The 22875-nt window shown below is 43.7% G+C and overlaps 1 protein-coding gene across 1 annotated transcript; it reads right to left on the reverse strand.

Annotated features, from left to right (window-relative positions):
- Positions 1–1791: 1791 nt before the first annotated feature.
- On the reverse strand, positions 1792–22851 carry DTL (denticleless E3 ubiquitin protein ligase homolog). The gene is made up of 15 exons (XM_036380696.1): positions 22806–22851; positions 22515–22640; positions 21578–21676; positions 21188–21249; positions 20977–21097; positions 20448–20513; positions 19201–19316; positions 18457–18530; positions 17422–17525; positions 16406–16510; positions 13665–13777; positions 10103–10192; positions 8258–8396; positions 3213–4075; positions 1792–1868 (listed from the first exon to the last, which is right to left on the reverse strand). Exons 1-15 carry the CDS (start codon positions 22849–22851, stop codon positions 1800–1802), a joined length of 2193 nt encoding a protein of 730 aa, XP_036236589.1. The 3' UTR covers positions 1792–1799.
- Positions 22852–22875: the final 24 nt, after the last annotated feature.

A 22875-nucleotide genomic window follows, 5' to 3' on the forward strand; every position in this document is an offset into this window, starting at 1 on the left:
AAATCCCAAACCTACTAATTTTAGGTTATGTTTCTACTACTTCCATCTACTTCAATATCTAGAAGTAGGTTAAAATTAAACTAGCAGATTTTTTTATATTCCTGTTTTGCCTAAGATACTAGATCTATTCAGGTAGTCACTTTTTAAAAATCCATTTTTTTAAAAAAGAACTAAAAAAAAATGCCTGAAGCATTCATAGGATGATGGCCTGTAATTCAGGAAACAGGAGAAAGCTGTCCTGGCCCCTATTGGTACCCAAGAGCTTATGCTAAAAGATGCAACATGATATTAACTACTTTTATTTTTTTCAAAAAAGCACATTGCACATTTCCTTTTTCTTCGTAGCTGTAACAGACCTTTTACAAAAGCCATTTTCTCTCAAGTAATTTATTTCCTTGCAAAATACAATCTACCACATAAAATACAAACCAACTTGTTTCCTTCTAATCCCTTTCAGCTACCATACTTTCCAATGTTACTGTAAAGTAGAGGTTAAAATTTAAGATAGAAAATATAAGTTAGTGGAATCATATCCCCTTCATATACCTCAATTCTTCTACAGTGGAAAAAACATAATAAGGATTCAAAGGATTTGATTGGTTTCAAAGTTCATGGGAATGATTACACTAGAAAACAGAGTAGAAAACACAGCTAGACACTAGAAAACACAGCTCCAGCATAAGATAGAAGTCTTCTACTAAAAGATCCTGGGGAAAGCGTGGCTGAGGAATTAGTGTCATTGACAGTGATCTCATTTCAGGGACTTTGTTCTATCAGCACTGGGGACAATTTACAATGGCAAAGCCTTTAATATTAATATGTAAATGCTCTCAAGTGCTTTCTAAAATGTCAGTTGCCTCTCCCACAATTTACAAGGTATTATTTTGTAACAACTGTATTATAAAACTGTTATGAAGGTTATGTTATAAGCAGTTACTAATGCCTTTGCTACAGGCTGAACCTGTAAGAACTGACTGGAAATGGGCTGTTAGGGGATGCCTATTTAGGACAGATCAAACTAATTTTTTGAACACACCTTGCCAGTATTTTATTTCAGTAAAGTGGTAAACTTTTGGTCTTAAGAGCTGTAGTGCTGATGGTTCAAGAGGCAGCTAAGTAGGTAAACACAGCAGTTTCCAGGGTGGGAGAAGAAGGGGGATAGCAAGGGGAGTACAGGCATTACGTACTTGATTAAAACTTTGTCTCTTCTTACACCATAGTCACCATCAAATGGATGTGGGCTATTTAAAAGGTTTTTAGATTTAATTAACACATAGCTAACTTCCTTGCTGGAAGCAGGCAGTCATTGCAGTACTAGAGGAATAACTGTAGAAATGCCATTCAGCATGAAGAGGCTCAGATGTACCTCCAGTAAATTTCTGTACATACATTCCAACACTTATTTTTCAGGAGAGTGTAATGATTTACACACTACTCTAAAGTAGTGGCAGTTTGAACAGCAGATTAGTAACATGAACTGACAAGCTATATATGCCTGCCAACAATACACAGCAGAGCTATGTCTGTCTTTGGACTACAACAGTTGCCACGTAAAAAATACTTTGTTTATAAAAAAATACATACCCTAAGTCAGAAAGAGACCATGAGTAAGTATTGTGTAGATTTTACACAGCTCACTTCAACTGATAACAACTTTAAAAATGGGAAGACTAAAACCTCAAGTCTATGAAGGTCTGACAACAAATTGTGAAATCCTGGTGCATTGCTGTTGGCATTGTTAAGTCTGGTCTTGATAGCCTGGTGTCAACATCCCTCAGGTGCAAGCGCCGCACACTGCTTCAGTCATTCTGTGGCTTTCTGTGGAAGTATGTGCAGATCTTCCTCATGGAAACTGAAGTGGCTGCAGCCTAGCAGGAAATAAAACCAAAATTAGCCTGAAACACTTTTAGGTGAACAGCTCATATGCTGCAGGAATATCAAAAGTCTCCCCTCCATCATTGCTCCAATTTGCTCGGCTTCCCAGCTAAGAGAGTAAATGAAAGGTTCTTTACTACAATCGGTCTCCAAGGTAAGAGGCTTTCCATCTACAGGAAACACTGCCTAAATCCTGGGGTTGTCCCACTGCCATGAGAAATGCACTCCAGCTGCAGTTTCAGCTTCCCCACAGCAGGTAAGAGAGCTGCAGATTTCCAAGAGACAGCAAATTCAATGAATGCTGTTCGGTATTCCTGGCATCTCCTCAGGCTATGAGAACAACACAGGAGCATCCCAAAATCTGAATCAGGGCATACTGGGCAGGAAAGGTAATTGTTCTATAGTAATCTCTCTCCAGGGCAAATCTCTCTGTCTTGTGTTTAAACATGTACAGCATAAAGCACAAGTAGTCACAAGTAGTTGTAGGTTTCCTATAACCAAGGTTGCTTGGTACAACCACAACTTGAGGAGTCCAGCTGCTATGAATAACTTCAGAACTGGTGCTTTGCCCAGGTTGTATCTGATAGAAGTGTTGGAAGTGATGAAATCAGGCAAGAAATGAGATAAGCCTCAATGATGGCAACAACTTTTAGCATCAGATATTCAAGAGTACAACTAAAATTTGATGACTGAAAATTTACCTAACATTTACTAAAATGAAACTCAGTCAAAGACAATGGAGAGGACTTGGGAGTCCAGCTTCAGGGACAAGTCAAGTTTGGTTTGTTTTAGAAACAAACCCTCACTCTTGTACCCTTCTAGTTTTCCATTGAAGGAACTGAAGGCTTTATTTAATGCCCCACAGTTTTAACACGGGTAACAAATTCTTCTGCTACCTGAGCTGGAAGAGAATTTAGCTCTTTCTTCCAATGTTTAAGTGGCTTTCCAGTAACATAAACAGGCAGATATGATGGTGAACACATGAACAGATCTGCCAGGAAAGCTGTTGGCATTATTGTGCCTCAGAGTAGAGCTCTTTTTAAGATGGCTGCATTCTTCTAACATCCAGCTGGGAGCTGCAGGGATCTCTGAGCTCCTGTGTGCCTCAAGTCCCTTGAAAATGAAGGACACATCATAAAAATTCTATTCCTGCATGGAGAGGATTAGCAGGTAACAGCATTAATGTATCTGGCTTATTAGTTCAGAAACCATCCCTTTTGTCCATAGTCAAAGGGATCAGATAATTCTTTGTGTCTGAGCAGGAGGGAACAAACAAAGGGAGAGTGGCAGCTAGGGAGAACTTATTTCATGAGGATGTTGTTGGCTGCCCTACTTACAGTTTTTGGTGAAGTGGCCACTGCCACAGACTCTTGTCTCTTGGCACCAGGGCTGCAGGATGACAGGGGGCTGTTTGATGTGCTCTGGCTGCCAGCTCTGCCGGTCCGTAGCTTCTCTCCCAGAGCAGACAACCAATTTTTTCTTTCAGGAGAACTGTTCTCTTTATCTACTACCTCAGTGTCTTTCCCACATGGAGATCTGAAAAGATGGGGGGAAGTTTGAATGCCTGAGGGATTAATATGGCTTCCAGAAAGGGAAGGCTCTTTTGGGCTGTGGCTGGAGCCTTCATGGTCATTACACAAGTCAGCCAGGCTGAGAGAGTCTTCATCAGAAGCTTTTTGGTCTGGAACCAAGTGACATAAATTCAGCTTGGATTTCTTAGCTGCATGGTCCAGCTCAGTCACACAGCTACAGCCCTGTAGACACTTCTGCCCTGCATCAGCCTCCTTGCTGCAGTCAAGCCTTCTCTTGGCACGCTTTTCAAACTGTGAGTGTGGCACTTGAGGAGGGCAAGCAGATTCCAGGAGGCCCTGGGTGACTTCTGCCAGGGCTTTTCTAGGAGAAGGAGCCTCTTTCTCCACTTTTGGAGGAGAAGAGCAAGGAGTCCTTGTAACCCAGTGTTTGATGGACATTCTGGAGGAAGGGATCAGTCTGGGGGACGCAGAGGGGCTGGCTGCAGGTGGCTTGGCTGGGGTGGAGGCTGTGGCAGTCGGGGTTTTGGGAGCAGCAGTGGGAGTGCTGGTGGGCAGAGGGAGGTCTCCGCACTGCGTGGGAGCACAGGCAGCAGGCCGTGGTGAGGAAATGCACACACTGCCTGCTCTCAGGGCCTTGGCAGGAGTGCTCTGTGGGCTGGCTGCTGGCCCTGGGAGGGGAGAAATAAGAAGTCTGATGAGGAACACAGAACAACAAATTAAGGACAGTCTTTTTAAAAACACCTCTTCCAACCAGGAGATGAACCAGTGCTGACCCTGTGGGTCAAATACACCCTTTTGAACTAATAAGTTGTAAAAATCCCTCTGACTTTGGTTAAACTGGTACAAGTCCTTTATAAAATCCTGTATCACACTGATAAAGCATAATGCAGTACATTTGTGTAATGTCTGACATCTATCCCTTTGGTAGTGAGAGTTCTTACATGAGCTACAGCCAAAAAGAACTGACAAAACAAATCTTGAATCTTCCAAGTGTATCTAGCCTTGCTGGAGCTTTGGATTTTGCTTTTCCAGACAATTGCCTGGCAAAAAGGCTGGTCCCCACCTGCCCTGCATCTTTAATAGCTCCATAACTGAGCTGATGGACAAAGGTACTGCAAGCAGGTCCCATGGCTAATTACAGTAGCAAGGGAGCCTTACACTGTGATGCCCTAGCATGTAAATAATGCTCCAGGTGTTAGTGGCTGCAGATTTTAAACATTTTTTTTAGTGAAGAACATTCTTTCATTCTCGTCTTTTTGCTGTTGAACTTTCTGCAATGTTGTATTAGAATGGAGCCAGTAGTTATTTACCACACCCAGGGAAGCCTGAGAAATTCTTCACCTGCTGAACAAGGACTTAATTCCAAAGGAAATAAAATCTCTTAACAAATTATTCCCAAGCAGGTATTTCACAGTGGCTTCTGAGCTCACTAGCCAAGATATAAATGCCCCTGCTTGTAAAAGAGAAATTTTGAACACTCAGAAAACACCAGTCATAGCTAGGGACATAAGGACCTCACTAACAACAGTGGGAATCATACATAGCAAGGATCTCAGTCTGCAGCAATATTAGAGAGTGTTACTTTAATTTTTTCAAATGTTTTTATCTCCAGCCCCCTCCCACAGGGAGCACATTAGTAGGTTTGTAAGATGCCTGCTTTCTTATAGCATTCACATTCTCTGAAAAAATTCCTTCATCCAGGATTTTTCTCCTGGGAAGATGAGAAGTCTCGGAGAAAAGGAAAACAATCCTTATCTCATTTGCTTCTCCTCTGTTTTGCTCATGTGGAATGTGTTTGGAGATTGTTTGCCCACAGGAGGATTGTTTCATTGGATTCTGGTGTGAGTTGTTTTGATTCTTTGGCCAATCAGGGCCAAGCTGTGTTGTGACTCTCTCCAGAGTCACGAGTTTTCACTATTATCCTTTTAGCATTGAGTAAGTATCCTTTCTGTATTCTTTAGCACATTTAGTATAGTATTCTTTAATGTAATATAGTATTATAAAGTAATAAATTCTGAGAACATGGAGTCAGAGTCATCATTCCTGCCTTCATTGGGACATTCCCAGCAAATACAATACTTTCTCATTCACCTAACTCATGGTGATGCAATTAAATGGGGTAGTGCCTTAAGTTCCTCTGTGCACTTCCACTGCTGGGCACAAGAGCACTAAAATTTTTGTGTGTACCAGGGGTTTAATCCAAACTGCCCACTCTGAGCACTAGCAATGCACTATAGAGCACTTCATTAGAACAATGAGAAGTCTAGTGTGAACAACCTGCCAGTTTCTTTACAGTGTTGGGCTGTCTCACAAACAACATGTTGAGTGAGCACCCACAGGCCTGGTTATATACCATACTAAAACTCTTCTGATCCTTTCACTGTATTATCTAACTAGTATCCAAAATACAAGTACTGCTGCATCACAGCAAAATTGAATAGGATCCCATATTCAAGGATCCCACTACAAATAACTTCAACACAAAAAACAGAATCAAAGGCTCCTTTCCTGATAAAATAGGCTACTTCATAACAACTTGCTTCTATCTGGGCTATGCAAATATAACTGCCAAGATTTCTTCTCCTAATCTTTGGTTTAATGAGCACTTACAAGACAATAATAACTCAGCTGGGAAATTAGTTGCACTCAAAAATCTAAGCTCCTAGGGGGGAAGAAAACAGCAAGCTCAGCAACTCTTGATCCATAATGATTACTACAAATTCATTCAGCAGAAATATTGTATGACTAATTGGGTATGAGCACTTTGAATCCCAAACTGGTCTGAGAGTTACGCTGTGGACACACTGAATAATGGAAAAAGAGTTATCCTGGGAGTAGGATGAGTGTCATGGTAAGAAACAAACACAAATTTGAGATAAAGAATATGAAGATCGGGGTTTTTTTTTTCCTGAGACTGCATGCATTATTCAAGTTTCTACCAAGCTAGTTTGAAGTTGTTTCCATTTATGCTGCCACTGCACATGGTACAATATTGCAAATACCTGCAGTCAACCTGCATCACACCAAAGCAGGTTATTTTGGATGCTTCCTACCTTCTCTGCCACAAATCTTTTAGAGTGGTATTATCAATCTCCAAATTTAAGACTCACAAATTGTCCACGCACAGGCCTGCTCCAGAAATTTGGCTACACAAAACCACAGAGAAAGTAGTACAACTTAAAGAAACCACAAAAGTAATTGCCAAAGAGGAAACTCTGGTTGCTACACTTCAAGAAATAGGTCAACAATCAATACACAACCTCAATCTCCTAATTTGTTCGTCAGAAATGGGTGGGGAACTACCTAGATTCATCCCAGCAGGTCTGAAATAGTCCTATGCTTGCCTGCTCTGAATTAGTCTCTGCAGATAACTCCTATATTCTACCAGCACGTGTTTTGTGTTCAAGAGCCAAGGTCAGCAGGAAGCCTGCTCTCGTGTTTGCAGTGTCTGTGTACTTCCTCTTCCCTCCTGTGTTACTTTCATGCAGCAAGAGCAAGGAGAAATAAGTAATTTTTTCTGGTATTATTGCCAAACCTGACTTATAAGGTCTTAGTGTATAAGATACTTTAGATCTCATGGTTTTGGTCTAAACCTATGCTTACTTCTGTTTTGCTGGCATTAGGACACAAAGGTATTTTTGAACCCTCTCTGAGGAGGCTCAAAAAAGAAAACAATTTTGCACACACAAAACAATTACCAGCTATGTAGTGGTCCTGGCACTCTCCCTCCCATTGTCCTGCAAACTTCCTGCTAGACTTGTTACTCACTGGCAAAAGGTTATAGAGGTAATGTTATCCCATTAGTGGGATTTGGAGACCTTCAGCCTTTATTTGTGCTAGCCAAGATGAAATTCATTTGGAGGGTGGCTCATAAAGATAGGTGGAATGCAGGAAGTCACAGCAGCAGCTGCTGGGAAGCTATTGTATTCTTAGTTTCAGAGCTACTCTGCAGAGAAGCTCATCTCACTTCACTTTGGGGGGAGGGCACTTCTCCTCCTTTCACCTACTCTACTGCAACATAATGCAGGTTACAGACAAATCAAAGTTAATATTATGATCAGGGCTCCTTTCTTCTGCTCTAGGGTACTACCTGCTTAGTGACTCCCTTCTCTACAGAGCCCACATCTGCTTGCTAGCTCAGAGCATGCTGCACAACTTGTCTGAGTGCCCAGGCTTTGTGGAAAGGTAATGCATTTGCTCACTAGACTTAACACATGAATAGGTGACTAATTCTGGGACATTACAATCATCACAATTGTCTACATGTTTTTTTTAAGTACTTTCACTACACAGCATTTAATTTGGCTGTATATGGTCAGTACCACTGACTAAAGCTGAAGAAAGAGAGACAACACTGATAACTGCACCTGAGAAATAACTCTGTGCACAGTTCAGCTATGGGCAGAAGCAAACAGGTCAGAGTTCCAAGGCTCTACATGTGCTGTCAGCCCTTTGCTGGGTAAACTACCAAACTAGAAAAAGCATATGATCTTACTGCTCTTGCTTAGTATTTGATAGGGCAATTTAAAAAAGGTGAGTTCTTGCTACAGTGACATCTCCTTAGGCTGTTCAGTTATCAAACCCTGCTGAAACCCACTGAAGATCTGGCTGCCCAACAAGCTGTGTCAATGAATATCTGCTTTGACAGACTTTGCCATACTTGTAAGCTACTTCAGCCAGCTTGTCCTGTTGATGGCAGAAGTATTTACAAGTAGAAGTGCTTGTCTGGCTATATGAGTAATTGCCTAATATGAGAAAAGCCTCTGTACCAACAAGCCAAAGGCTTTTGTTGGTACAGAGAACAGACGAAATTCAGCAGCTGTGTGAGCAAGATAGCTCAAGGGCCTTACCTGCTCCATGTTGTTCTTCTGGTTTCTTCTGAGTGACCCAGCCCACCAGGCTGGCTTTGCTGGATACTGATTTCTCTTCCTCGGGACAACGTTGTAGGCGCCAAATCCTCACAGTGTTGTCATCAGAGCATGTGGCAATCTAAGTATAAATTTGTGTGTTAGAGTGACCAGGGCACATCCTATGGATCACTGGCTGAGCGAACTGGAACAGCTTCATCCAGCACACCACGCCAGTATGAATGATGGTGAAGCATGGCTGAAGGGGTACAAGATAGACCATTGAACAGTGAAAAGAACCCAACTCTGTTTCATTACTGCACCATTTGCTTCACATGGCTATGTAAGAGACACTGCTCTGCTCTGGGCATGGCACATTTTGGGATTTCCAACCCTTGGTAGACAAAAGAAGCCATGATCCTTTGTGCACCTGCATCTCAATCTGCCTCTTTTGCTGAGGACATCTTCAGCTTGGGGACAAACATTTGCAGCACACCGAGAAGGTGACATTGGATGGCTGCTGCATGAGCTATGCTATCTCTTCAGAGTCAGATGTCAGCAGTACCTGGCAGAGAACCCAACTCTGCCAGGAATACAGCTCTAGAGCCCTGCTGCAGCATCACATGCTCCAAAAAGATCTCTCGAATCCTGACCAAAGGAGCAGCACCCATCTAACCCACACTTTATGGCTATCTTCAGGCAGATTAGCTGTTGACTCAGTAGAAATCAACCAGTAGAAAGAAAAAGGAAATGCTGTGGTGAGAGTTCATAGCAATCAGAATGGGCCAAGTGTCTCTACTCTGACTTTTGTCACACCAATGTTGTCCCTACCAAAAGCAACCTTGCTTCTCAAATCACACCAAGCAGCTTCCTGACCTGTGTTAGCTCCATATTTTCCACTTTTCCTCATGCATTGGCATCTGAAAAATGACTGCCTATTTCTTCCCTGTGCCAGTAACAATTTGAAAGGCTGAATTGGTCTGCATTTCCAACACATCATGATGAGGATGCAGGGCTACCTCTAGATCACAAATTTCATCTGACATGCTAGTTCTCATATTGTGCATCTTACACAATGAGAACAATTCCCAATGTTTCCCTGCAAGACTCCCACCCTCCTACACTGTAATGCATTTCTGAAGTTCTGGTGCTGCAATGGAAGCTAGGGAAAGAAGCTGACTTCTTTAACATTGTGGGGTAGAAGGAACTCTGGCTGTTGTTAGGACACTGCTCAGGATTTTTCAGGGTTATTTCTAGTTTTGAGCTAGGCCAAACATTTGAGCCAACTTCCTACTCCAGTTGTTTTCCTGTCAGTGACACCTGGTGCATAACTACCGACCCAATTTCACTGGAGGCTCTTTTTGTCATAAAAGCAGCTCAGATTTTGAAAAGAGGTCACAATGAAAAGAGTCCATACGTTTTTAAAGGGCATTCAAAACTTCTTGCCACTCTGTACTAGACTAGCAGATATATCAATGGTCAGAGGGAAAGGAAGATGTGAATATGGAACAACAAAACAAGCCTTTGGCTTATGAAAGCCCTGATTAAATTATTTCATTGTCTTGTCTCTTATAGGTAGTATCAAGCTCTCATCAGGAGAGGTCTTTACTGATTTACAATTTCTTAGAATTTCTCAATTAGCCAAAATTATCTGAAAAGAATAAAAAGGTTCTGATATGTTGTGCTAATATGACAAGGTTGGATTACTGTCTCCTAAATGAACATTTTAGAACTGATTGACTAAAAATTTCCTCCCAAAACAACAATTGCTGCTGTCATTTTGAAAAGCAGATGTTGTCACATCACATCTATTGTTTCCCAGTAAAATCCATTTTGCAGAAGACAAACCTTAGTGAAGTCTGAAGGACACCAAGCAATGGAGGTAACTTCATGAGAGTGACCAAGGAGTATCCGTGGAGGAAGGCTTGGCTCAGAAACCTTAAAAATTCCACAAAAACAAGCCAACAGTCAGAAGGCACACAGCCTAAGATACCAAGGAAAAGCCCATATCCCACCTGTGAAGCATATGGATACTTCCCCTCTTTCCTGTATGAAATGCTCTCAGCCTGTCAACATGAGGCAACAACTGAGGAAGTCCTAAGCAGCAGTTCATGGAAACACTTGTTCAATTCCTGCTACACACAGGAATTCTGCCTCCAGAGCTGACAGCCCAAAACATGACACAAGCATTTTAAATACCTCTACCTGTTCCAGGTAGGATGTTGGGAACTCATATTTTGTATCAGGTTAGGCAAATATATTCTGCTGCTATTTTACCAATGTCCCAATCACAGGTCAACGGTTTATTAAAAAAATGAAACCACTGCCAACAAAATCCCATAGATAAACCTCCAGTGGCTTCAAAACTGGCATTTGTGCAACTGCCAAGTGCCTGTTCCTTCTCCAATCAATCAGCTGGACCAGACACCCTCTTAAGATTCATAGAAAAGTTCTCTCAATCACTCACATCCATTCAACTGATCTCCACTTCTCTCACACTCTTCATAAAAATCTTTCTCCTGTATTGCTACTTATCTTTGACTCCAGCTCCTGCAAGTGACAGAGCTGAAGCCAGCACTAAGTGGCCCAAAGAAGAAAACACACACACATGAACATAAACACACACACACACACACACACACACAGAGTTTTGCTTGCTTTCAGCAGGCAATCCTTTCTGGAGCTGTGAGTCACCACCATTGATGTGACATTATAAGGGAGATTTATCAAGGGGATTTGCATAAATTACTAAGGGAATGAACAGATCCTTTGCTGTCTGGGAAAAGTAGTGGATGTTACATATAGGTTTCAAAGGAAGATGCAAGACTTTGGGGAAGGCTTCTGATTCACAAACATTTTTCTCTTGTAGATCATCTACAACGGCCTGCAAAACTGCAGCTTCAGAACTTAAGTTGTTTTGATACAAACAGGTTCATCTTAACAGGACCCTTTTTTTCCCTGGCATGATAGAGGCAATCACTTGACTAAACAGCCACTAAATGCCTTGGTCAGAGCATTCCCTTCACTGCCAAAAGATGCAATGGAAATCAAATCCCTATTTAGGGAATAAACAGAAGGTCTTGGTGCAGAGAACATCTTCACTTACAGTTAATAGCAGTCTTGCTATTATACATTCATAGCAGCCAAAACAGTGGTCCAGTAGCCACTGATTGCTGGAAGGAAAGCAGAGGAAGGGAATTACTCTTTCTAGGATACGGTGATTTTACAATACAGCAGTGTAAATTAAAGGAACTATACTATTCCTGTGGAGTGCAGAGTTATGGCTGTGTCCATGTGTTTGGCAGAAGACTGTCAGGCAGTCTGCATGGAAAGTCAGGATTAGCCCCAGCACAGGCTGCTTTTTGTGCCTGAATTGACAGGATATTGTTGGGGAAGTGAGGCCTATTGTGGAAAGGTTAAAAAGAGAAACCTAGGAAATGAGACCTTTTTTAGTTACTCTCCTCACTGGAAACAGCTGTTAGATCCATTTTCAAGATGCAGCCTAAAATGGTGTCTATGGCTTTGTGCACCATATGATACAGAAGCACCTCCATTCCAGGGCTGGGACACACCAAAGTGTAACATGATACGGTTTCCTGGGAGGGATCCACATCAAAGGATTGAAAGAACAATGGAAGCACAGATCTACAAATGGTATTGTTTTATTACCAGGAAGGTACCTCAGATAGGTACCATCTTTGTGGAGAAAAACCTCTCTGCTCTTCAGCTTGTATAATCTTATGGTTGTTCAAGAGTGAGAGTTCATCAATTGATTAACTTCTAATTTAAATAAAACCAAACCAAACACAACAAAAGAAGTGTTTCTTGCCTGGAAGTGACTTGTATATGAAAAAAGACTGAAACAGCATCCTTGTCAGCAATAACTTCTATCCACAGCGTTTCTCAATCAAACACAAACTTAGCACTGCTGCAAAAGTTTCTCAAAGAAATCGTCTAAGTGGAAAAGGTCTTCCTCTGCACTTCATTCCTCTCTAGATACAGAAAGAGCTCTTCATAAAGGTCCTTATAACATTACCTGTTAACTATTCATGCATCATCTAACCATTGTTTTCTTCACAGCATAGTAAGTCCTCATGCCAGGAAAAGATACATATGTTTCAGAGTCAAATTTGTCAACATTTAATTAAGAAGCCTCTGAATATGACAGATCTTGAAAGAGACAAATGCACTGGAAGTCCCCCTTTCTAATATGACTGTGGTATTAAAATAAAAAGTAATCATCTGATGATTTATTTTATAAATATGCAATACGATCTGTCACTCATATGTGATAGCAACAGAAATGTTCCCTACATTGATGCATTTTAAATGTGCTCAAATGCTTAAATTTTGAGATATAATGACATCCTTGAATACTCTCAGCTGAGTCCCAGCCTGTGTTCCAAGAGAGTATCGAAACACATGAACGCAGAATGTGCAACTCAAGTTCACACAGGCATTTTTGCTGAATTTGCACAGAACACAGGGAAGGTTAAAATGACACCACTTGGCACAGTAATCCTGCTACCACACTCCTGCCTCCACTGAGTGAGCCACCCAGCTGCCTCCAAGTGTTCTTCAAAATAAAGAGGCTACGTGCTCAAACCACAGCCTCAGTAGGCTGACCCTCTCTTCTGAGAGGTTTGTATTTTACTTTCAAACTCGTTGTGAAATGATGCATAAGTCAACATTCCCTAAAAGTTCACACAGTCCAAAACTGTAATAGGCAGTCACCTGTGGCTTCTGTCTGTTCTACTTCAGTAAGTCCACTCTGTTCCCATATGAGGAGCATGAAGATCAGAACTTGAGGCATGCCTTATTCTGAGGTGCCTGCTACTATCTTGGTGACATTTGCATTTCCTGCACATCACTGCAAGATGTTAAGTGATGAAGGCCCTCAGCTGTCAGACAGTGCTTTGGAATTTTGCTGAAGGCTCTGGCTGAGCCCTTGCTGTAACACAAAGGCTTTAACTACTGTAAATTAAGCATGAGAAAAAGCTATGTCTGAAGCAGGAGCTGGAAAAGGGAGAGGTGGAGGGAAAGAGTGCCCTTTAAAACAATTAAACTTTTAGGTTTCTGCTAATGTGCTCCATTGATAACTATGAACTGAGAACTATCTGTCTACTTGTCATAGCTGCCTGAATCAACAGGACTGAAAAAGGATTTTAATGCCCATTAAAACCAGATTAAGAGCAGCAATTTGCAATAAGCAGCAGTGATGAGAGATGTACTGATGGCAGGAGGTTAGCTCTGTTTTACATTAAATAATTACACAAAGCCTTGACAGCAACATACACACTCCAGGCACAACATGCCAGGAGCTAGCCCATGCTGCTTTGGGTAGGATTGGGGAGCAAGGAGTGTTCTATGTGAACATGAAAAGCAAAAGCAGCTGCTCCCATTGCCTCACCTTCCAGATGTAGGCATTGCAGTCACTCGAGCCACTGACCAGGAACTGGTCATCTGGGCTGGTGCTGGATTTGATGTAAAAGGTGGAATTCTGGTGTCCACTGAAAACTGCCACTGTGAAGAGGAAATAAAATACAAAAATCAGTAAAAGCCCCACTCAATGCATAGCCCTCGAGTCAGTTGTGCAAGGAGGGCTGATCTTACAGGCTTTTCCTGCCTAGCCACTTATCCTTTAGAGAAAGTGGTTGCACTGCTCCCTTGCTCTGGGGCTCTGGCAGCAGGAAGATTTATTATTGTTCTGGAGCCCTTCAGGCTTCCCAAACAAACCAATGGCAGTTTCATTAAAGCTCTACCTTGACCCGTATGACAAGCAGGCTCAGCCCTCACCTGGGCTGCCCCACTCCTCTGGTTCAGGTTGCCTGTTTCCTCCTCCCTCAGCCGCCATCACCAGTCCCGCTCCATCAACAAGGGCAGCCCCACAGCAGGAGCCTTCTTCCACACAGGTGGCCCAAAGGCACTGGCTGCTCCTTCCTCCTGCTGCCAGCAGCTTTATTTCATCAAAAACCTGTATTTCATCAGTCATGCTCTCCAGTATTTAAAGCCTCAGTAGTGTTTGCTAAAGCCTTGAGATCACCACCCCAAATGGCTGACATGGCTGTACCACCACGGCCTCCACTGGCACGAGAACTGAGCGTGATGTGAAGTCCTTGGCGGCACCACGTCCTGTCCTCTCATGGGGCACAAAGCACAAGGCTCCCAGGGCAGCCCAGGATGGGCTGGCTCCCTCTCCTCCAGCCCTGTTTCAGTAGTGGCTCTCACAGACGAAATAACCCACAGACCAAGAGGACACATGGCTGCCTTCAGTGGCCTTTGAAGAGTTGCAAGCCCATTTGATTTTTTTGCCCACAGCTCTTGCAGTGCAGGAGCCATCAGACAACCAATCCCTCCTAAAGCAGGCAGCAAGTGCTGTTACAGGAGGATTTCCTGACAAACTAGAGGCGCCTTAGTGCTGGATGGGAGCAGCTGCAGCTGCAGTGAGGGTGGCCCAAGGGCGGGCAGGCGCTGCCCTCTGTAGGAGCTGCTCCGAGGAGCAGCATGGGAGCTCCATCCAGCTGGAGCGTGGGGCTGCACATGGCTGTATTGGAGCTCCATCCAGCTGGAGCGTGGGCTGCACATGGCTGTATTGGAGCTCCATCCAGCTGGAGCACGGGGCTGCACATGGCTGTATAGGAGCTCTGTCCAGCTGGAGCACGGGGCTGCACATGGCTGTATAGGAGCTCTGTCCAGCCAGAGCGTGGGGCTGCACATGGCTGCATAGGAGCTCCATCCAGCCGGAGCGTGGGGCTGCACATGGCTGGTACAGGAGCTCCATCCAGCTGGAGCACGGGGGCTGCACATGGCTGCATAGGAGCTCCATCCAGCTGGAGCACGGGGCTGCACATGGCTGCACAGGAGCTCCATCCAGCTGGAACCACCTCGGCTGCATAGGAGCTCCGTCCAGCTGGAGCACGGGGGCTGCACATGGCTGCATAGGAGCTCCATCCAGCTGGAGCATGGGGCTGCACATGGCTGCACAGGAGCTCCATCCAGCTGGAGCACGGGGCTGCACATGGCTGCACAGGAGTCCATCCAGCTGGACCACTCGGCTCCGTCCAGCTGGAGCACGGGGCTGCACATGGCTGCATAGGAGCTCCATCCAGCTGGAGCATGGGGCTGCACATGGCTGCACAGGAGCTCCATCCAGCTGGAGCACGGGGCTGCACATGGCTGCACAGGAGCTCCATCCAGCTGGAACCACCTCGGCTGCACAGGAGCTCCATCCAGCCGGAGCGTGGGGCTGCACATGGCTGCATAGGAGCTCCATCCAGCTGGAGCACGGGGCTGCACATGGCTGCACACACAAGGCAAGAGCTCCGTGAAGAGGCTGAGGGCTGCACTGGCCACAGCCAGCTCATGTGAGGGACAGGACAGACAGCCCATCCCCACAGAGCAGCCAGGGTTAACCTCAACAACCAAGCTGTTAATATTTACTGCTCGCAGCACTTCTCCACTCTGGAAGCATTCCCACCCACCAGACTGCCTTCCTGAAGAGCAGACAGAAGGACACATTGTTCATTTAATTTCAGTTAACTGAGAGACTGAGAAAAGGCAATGGAAAATAAATGATGTGGCTGGCTGGAATGCATCTAACAGTTTTGCCACCGGCCTATGGCAAAGCAGCTTCGTGCACCAAAGGCTCAGGGCCATCTTGTGCATGAAAAGGTCACAGCTGCAGAGCTGAAGGAATCCGAAAGGATGAAGCACCTCAATATGCTGGGGATCCTTTCTTCCAGAAGCTGTGGTGTAAGTTAAACTGAAAAGACACCTTAAAATATCTGAAGTTATCAGGTGATCACTTTCAGTGGATTCATGTCTAAAAGTCTGACAAACCAGTGACTGCCAGTTAGCAGAGGTTTCAAACTTCCTTCAGGCTGGATAGTAGCCATTCCTCACTGGATAACTAGAGCTAACAGGCAAACTACCATCAGTCTCTGTCTGGGTGAACCAGATTAATTTTATGTGGATGGCTTAACACAAAATATGGATCTGTTCTGCATAGCTTTAGAGATAAGAGCATGGAATAGGTTTCCTTCAAGTGTTGAACCTTGTCTCTGTCTCTCTGTGTTAGAAAGACAAACTTGCCTTTCTAGGCTCTGTAACATCTATACTTTTTGCAGCTATTTCCACAGATATCATGCTTACCTGGAGTGGTTCTTAAGCTTGTCATATTGAACATGTAGATACTGTCATCAGTGCAGTTAGCAAACAGATTAGCACCAGTGGAATCCAAAACCAGGCTAGAGTATCCTACAGAGAAAGGGAGAAGTTCTTCAGAACAAAAAAATTTGGAAAAGAGACATTCTCAAAGAAATGCCCAGAGAAGGAAATTTGGAAAGGATCTGTATCATGTATGAGATTGTCATGGTAAAATTTCTATGTTTGACAGAGCACTTGCTGAAGAAGAAATGTTTCTAGAAACATCTACATTTTCTCATGAGAGTTCAGGGTGGTATTTAGAAAGGAATTGCACCTTCAGAACAGGCAAGTGATTTATTTGATAGTTTCAAACAGATAACAGGAACAACCAGTTGTAGAAGCAGAGACCAAAAATAAAGATGCTCATGCTTTGATAGTACAAGCCAGTCTCTGATTTGCTAGTGATTCAGGTTCAAGAAAAATCTTTCCCTGCAGGCAAATTATTTCACAACTACCTCCTTGGGAGTGACACTGACCATTACCACATTGATCAGACAAATAATCAGGAATTACTGTGTTTCACCAGAGCACTGTAAGGCATTAAAGTTAAAAAGAAGACAGAGAAATATGAACAAGTGTGCTATCTTTTTTGATAACAGTTTCAAGGGGTGATAGTATAAAAACCCAGTCCAGTTTGTTGTCTTTCAAGATACAATGCAAAGAAAGTTCAATCTGAATTTTACTTATGTATCAAAATGACTAGCTAAATTCCTCATGAAGAGCTTTACTGTTCCTCAACTCTGTTTATGAAAATGCACTGCTGAAGCTTCTGCACATTTTTATCATTGGTGCAGTGATAGAAAAGTCAGGCATGTTCACTCTTCAACTTGAAAATTTGATACTGGCAATCAAAATACCCTGCAGAGTTTGCCAGTCTGATCAACAACTGGCTATAAAGGTAAGAAATGTCACAGACAGTGCTTGTTAAATTCTCTGTGCACTGTAACATGTGCAGTGCTCACCAAGCCTGCGAGTGCTGGTCCCAGGGTAGCAGAAGGAGCGCACGGGCAGTGGGTCCTGGCGGAAAGCCGCGTAGTTCCTGCGCAGGTCCCACACCTTGATCACGCTGCAAGAGAAAAGCACCAGTGTCTTCAGCTTCCTCATTTCCCTTCCCATGCTGATACAGCCCTTTAAGAGCACAGAAATCAGGGTGCTCGTGACTGAGGAGTGTCCAGTGCTAAGGAGACAACAGCTGAGCAGGAGTAGAGCCGTGCTAAAAGCCAAACATTGCTCTGCTGGCCATGGGTGAGGAGGCAGCACTGCCTTCTGTAACTAACACAAGACACAGCAAGAGCCTAGAAGCCAACTTCCTTCAACTAGTAAAAGGAAACACATGGATGCATTTATACTTCTGATGAGTAGTTTTAGTTTGTGGTTTTAAAAATTAAGTCTTCCAATTTTTTTACTTGCTCTTTGGGAGCAAGTCTCTGTCATGAACCATAGGCAGGACAGTCAATCTTATCTGCTTCAGAAAGGCTCTGACCACATGGAACCTGCTAAAGAATCGAGTCCAAGAGGATCATTGCCATGCTGATCAATAAGAGAATTTGCTCAAGCTCCAAGATGCTGCAAGGGATCTGGCATCTAAGAGAATGCATCTTTTGTAACTCAAAGCAACATTTTCTCAAGCATGCCTACACATGTCCAGGCCCTAACCACCCACTCACATCCATAAAGGCTGTCTAACAATAGTCTGTCTATGTATGGTCTCATAGGTCCATGAGAATAGAGAGATAGAGAGAGGGAAGAATTGCTCTCATTCTGCCCCATAGCTAAGCCTAAAATGAGCATTTACCACATATCACAGTTTGTCCAGTACTGCAAGCTCCAGTAAGGGAGTAAAGCCAATGCAAGCTGGCAGCATAGCTGTTGTTTCCACCTAGCAGTAGCTCTAGGCTTTGTTGGCCACTGAGTGATCTTAGAGAGAAAAATCTCCGAATATTTTATGCCGCTGAGCGCACAGAATAGACAGGAAAGCAGGCATCCTCCCTCCTTACCCATCAACAGCTCCTGCAGAGATAAGAGTATGCTCATCTTGAAGCAGTACCACAGTTACACTCTGCTGGAAATCCTTAAAAAGAGAAGAAAAAAGAACTTTATTTTCTTTTAAGGTCAGCAAGATCTTAGTTCAAGGCCATGTGAATGCAGGGAAAACCTCCTCCTAGCCAGGCAGCAGAACATAGAAACAGCAGATGTCATTTAGGACACAACAATGCTTTGAACACTCCCACTAGTGAAATTGCCACTGAGAGATAAGTGTTTGGGCAGCAGTTTGAGATTACATCTTTCAGCTCACAGATAAGAGAGCTGCCTTCATCCCAAAGTCTAATAGATTAAAAATGATCAGGCCTTACGCCAATAAGGCCGTGATTTGTCTGGTCAAATTAAGGGAGTAAGAAAAAAAAAGACAGAAAAAAAATTTACAACTCTCCATATCTCTCCCCTCAAAAAGGGAATGCTGGCCACTCCTTTCCTCCCTGGGGAGGGAAAAAAAACCCCCATGTATTTTCACATAGCATTTGCCCAAAGTTGGCTTTTATGGCGCACGGGTTGTTAGGCACCTAAACAATGTCTCAAATTAGCCACTGCAAATGACCATGACAAAAAACCCTATCTCTGCAAAGATAAATGGAAGCATTTACCACATACAAGCCCCATATTTCTCACTATATTTACTCAGGAAGAATTCTGTGAATAAGTGTCCTCAGAAGACACATTTTGCTTGTTGCCCAGACACCCACCACCAAGGGAGCAAGTCCTCTCAGGTTCTGCCTCTTCTTCTTTGGTTTGGAAGGAGTCTGCTTGTCAGCCACATTGTGTGCTCCACTGATTTGATTTACCTGCCTGTAAAAGCCATCTGAAGGAAATCAAAGACATCTCAATTAGTAGTTTACATGCAATTTTGCTATCACTTTAATAAAACAGGCATCAGCTTGGGATTAGACCTAAAAGGTGGCTTAGGTTAACCTTTAAAAGCATTACTTCTTCTGAAAACAAAAATTAATTACATACAAAACCAGTGAGAACACACTGCAAAAAACTGCAGAGGTCAGTGTACATGGACAATGAAACTAAAACTGATCTAGGCAGGCTCCCTCTGGAAATCATTACCTCTGGTCTGGTCTGTTTTTCACATGCATCCTGGTCTGGAGTGTTCAACCCACCTCATCCCAAGCAGAACTGCCTCACTGGAACATGTCCAGTGCTTTTCCACTCTATTTTATAATTTCATGTTCAGCCTTTTGTCTGTTAACTTATGAAATGTACTGCCTTACTAGACTAAGGGAATTTTTCTACTTTTTTTTTCCCTACACCTTCCACTTTGATCATGTGGAGTCAGTCAACTTTTCCTTCACTTGCCTGTTTGAAAAGCCACCTGGGACAGATGGAAGAGCAAGACAGGCAAAGAAACTGCTGTGGCAGAGCAGAGAACCGGGAAATGGCATAAGGGAAAGGGGCTGGAGAAGGAAAAGCTCCAGGAAACAGAGGAGCAGAATGAGCTTACATCATATTCATCGTAGGTGTTCCCACAATATATTCAGTTGCTACCAGCACTCACAAGCTCTTTTTTCCTACACTTTCTGCCTTCCTTCCTACTCTGGCAGGAGCCTTTCCAGCTTTTCCTCACCCCTCTGGATGGCTCTGACCTAAGCAATCTCTCCTGTCTCACCTGCTCTTGCACTGCCCTAGCAGGGATGCATTCTGTACAGCCTCACCTCCTGACGTACACACAGGGAATTATCAAACCAGCCTGTGGTTTGATGTTGCACATCTGGGACTGCTGCAAAGTGGGGAAATGCCATGGTATACATAAATAGCAGAGATACCTATTCCATCCTCTTACAGTACCTAAAGCAGTACAGTTATCTGAGAATCCTCTGCTGCCTACATTGTAATCAGAAGTATCGGTCCAACCAGCCCATCTGAGCAGTAGTCCTTTTACATGAGACACCAAGCTTTTCTGATACATATCTGAAAGTTTATTTACCTTTCTTGTTGCACCTGGTATCCCAAACCATGATGTTTCCATCTCTCCCTCCAGTACAGAAAACAGCTGAGAGAAAAAAAAAGTGTTATTAGCTTCTAAAAGCATTTATTTAATTAACTGAATGCAGTAGAATGCCATCAGCGTACCTCTGGCTCTCCTGTCCCAACACTTGGGATGCTAGTCCCGGAAATACAAAACTCAGGCCATTGTTTTGCCATGCTTTTGACTTATTCCCTTACTCTTGCTATTCTTTTTTTACTCCCACTAGAGAAACCAGCCTATGGAAAGCATATTCACACACTTGGGTATGGAAGCAGATCTTATCTTTGCCCAAGATCAGAAATGTGCAGATTTTAGCATCAGGACACCATCAAGTTCCAGTTAAACAGTTTTGCTTTCCTGGCTGGGTCACTGCTCAGGCCTGTGCTATTGGTACCTGTCAGCTTCCAAAGCCCTTTTTTAGCCCCTAAAATACTTTTCCAGGGGTAAAGAAGAAGGAAAAAACAGACAACAGGCAATATCAATTTACCTTTCTCAAATCTAGAAAAAGCGACTGACTTGAGGCTACACTGGTGACCTTTGCATATGCCAAGAAGCTCGCCAGCTCTCACATCCCACACCTTGGCTGTCTGATCTCCTGAAGCAGTGACCTTCAGAGGGAAAAATAAAAAGCTTAAGTCATTTTCTGTACACAGTTGCCAAAGCATTAAAAAAAAGTCAGATGGCAAAAGATTCCTTACAATCCTGTGTTCCCCTGGCACCCAGGCAAGGTCAAATACAGCATTTGAGTGAGCCCGCCATTCTAACAAGAAAACAAAAGCCAAGATTAGTTCAGTGCATTGTAGCATGGTATTTTGCAGAAGATTAAATCACATCACACACTGAAATCAGAAATCTCATCAACAGTTTGCCTTAGGCATGAAAGACAACACAGAACAATTCATCTACTACTGCTGATTTAAGAGCACATTCATGCTGCTGCTTTGTAAAGAAGACTCAGCAAAGTATGTGGAAGGAATAAAGTACTGCCTACAATTTATGTTTTAAGGACTTGCAAAAAGCTCTCTTCGATTCCAGCAAATCCCACACTTGTCACATCAAATGAAGATCATCTTCTGTACAACATCTACCTTTAAAGATGAGCTTGCTGGTGGTCTGTGCTTCAGTATCATACAGTCTAACAAACCCTTCTTCATTTGCAACTGCCAGGATGTGCTCCAAATTAGGGGCTGAAAAGAAATTGAAATATATTATGTAGCTAATACAAAATCATGCCCATGCTCTTTGTGAAAACCATAGATGCTTTAAATAGGGAATGCAGCAAACATAAGACTGTGAAATTAACAGCATCTACATAGCAACCTAAGTGTTAAAATGCAGAAATACTGGCAAGCATTTTTTCTAGATGCTCCGTTCAGGAATGACTATACATGGGCAATCAAATGGCTCCAGAAGCAACTTTTGAGATAATACCTCTTTCACCGGCTATAACAGTTTTCCAGTTACAGTTTTCTGTATCTAGAGTACCTATCATCTACAGCCTCCAGCATTTTCTGTGATCTGACTTGGAAAAGCAGGAAGCCACCTTAGAGAAATGTAAAATCTCACGCCAAAACTAGAATACAACGAATGAAGATGTTTTGGCCTAAAGATCCAGGAGCTTTATTGCTTACTCCCTTCCCCCATCATGGGGAAATGCCGTGTGTACAGCACAGCCTAGTGACACCCATCCGCATTTGATTTCTACCTAATGTTCTCCACCCTATTATAGCTTTTATATATTTTGAACAAAGCCCCAGTTTTTCACCTGTGTAGCCTCACACTGTCACCAAGAGGACACACCTTGAAACACACACAGATGAAACAAAAGAGACACTAAAATGAATGCTTTACAGTTGCTTCTTTGAGGGAATACTTTCCATCGGTATCTAGGTGCACCACGATCCAAAGTTTATCACGTGTAGGGGCTAGCTCACTGCAGCAGTAAGCTGACTTTAAAACAACAGACTGCTGACAACAGAGCCCATACCCCGGCCGCACAAAAGGGCTTTCAGGAGGTGACTTTACCTGTAGAAAAGGTGCAGCCGAAAGGAGGGATCGGCATTCCCGTTTCCCCGTAAGACAGGTGATCATCTTCTCGGCTGCACTGGTAGCTCTCCAAGAGATGCTGCAGGGGAAGCGCTGAGGACCGACCTACAACGGGACAGACGGACCGTAAGCGCCTCAGACACCACAGGCTCAGGCGCCACGAGCCGCGAGACGGCCACCGCGGCTGTGCAGGCGGCCGGGGATGGATGGGGACGGAAGGGGGTACGGGAAGGCGCGGTGGCGGTGGCAGGGGCAAGGCGCGGTACTCACGGGCGGGCGCAGCGGCGGCGCGGCGGAGCAGCGCGCGGCACAGCATGGCCACAGGGACACGGCCAGTGCG

Source organism: Molothrus ater, chromosome 3 (genome assembly GCF_012460135.2).
Source record: "Molothrus ater isolate BHLD 08-10-18 breed brown headed cowbird chromosome 3, BPBGC_Mater_1.1, whole genome shotgun sequence".
NCBI classification, from domain to species: domain Eukaryota; kingdom Metazoa; phylum Chordata; class Aves; order Passeriformes; family Icteridae; genus Molothrus; species Molothrus ater.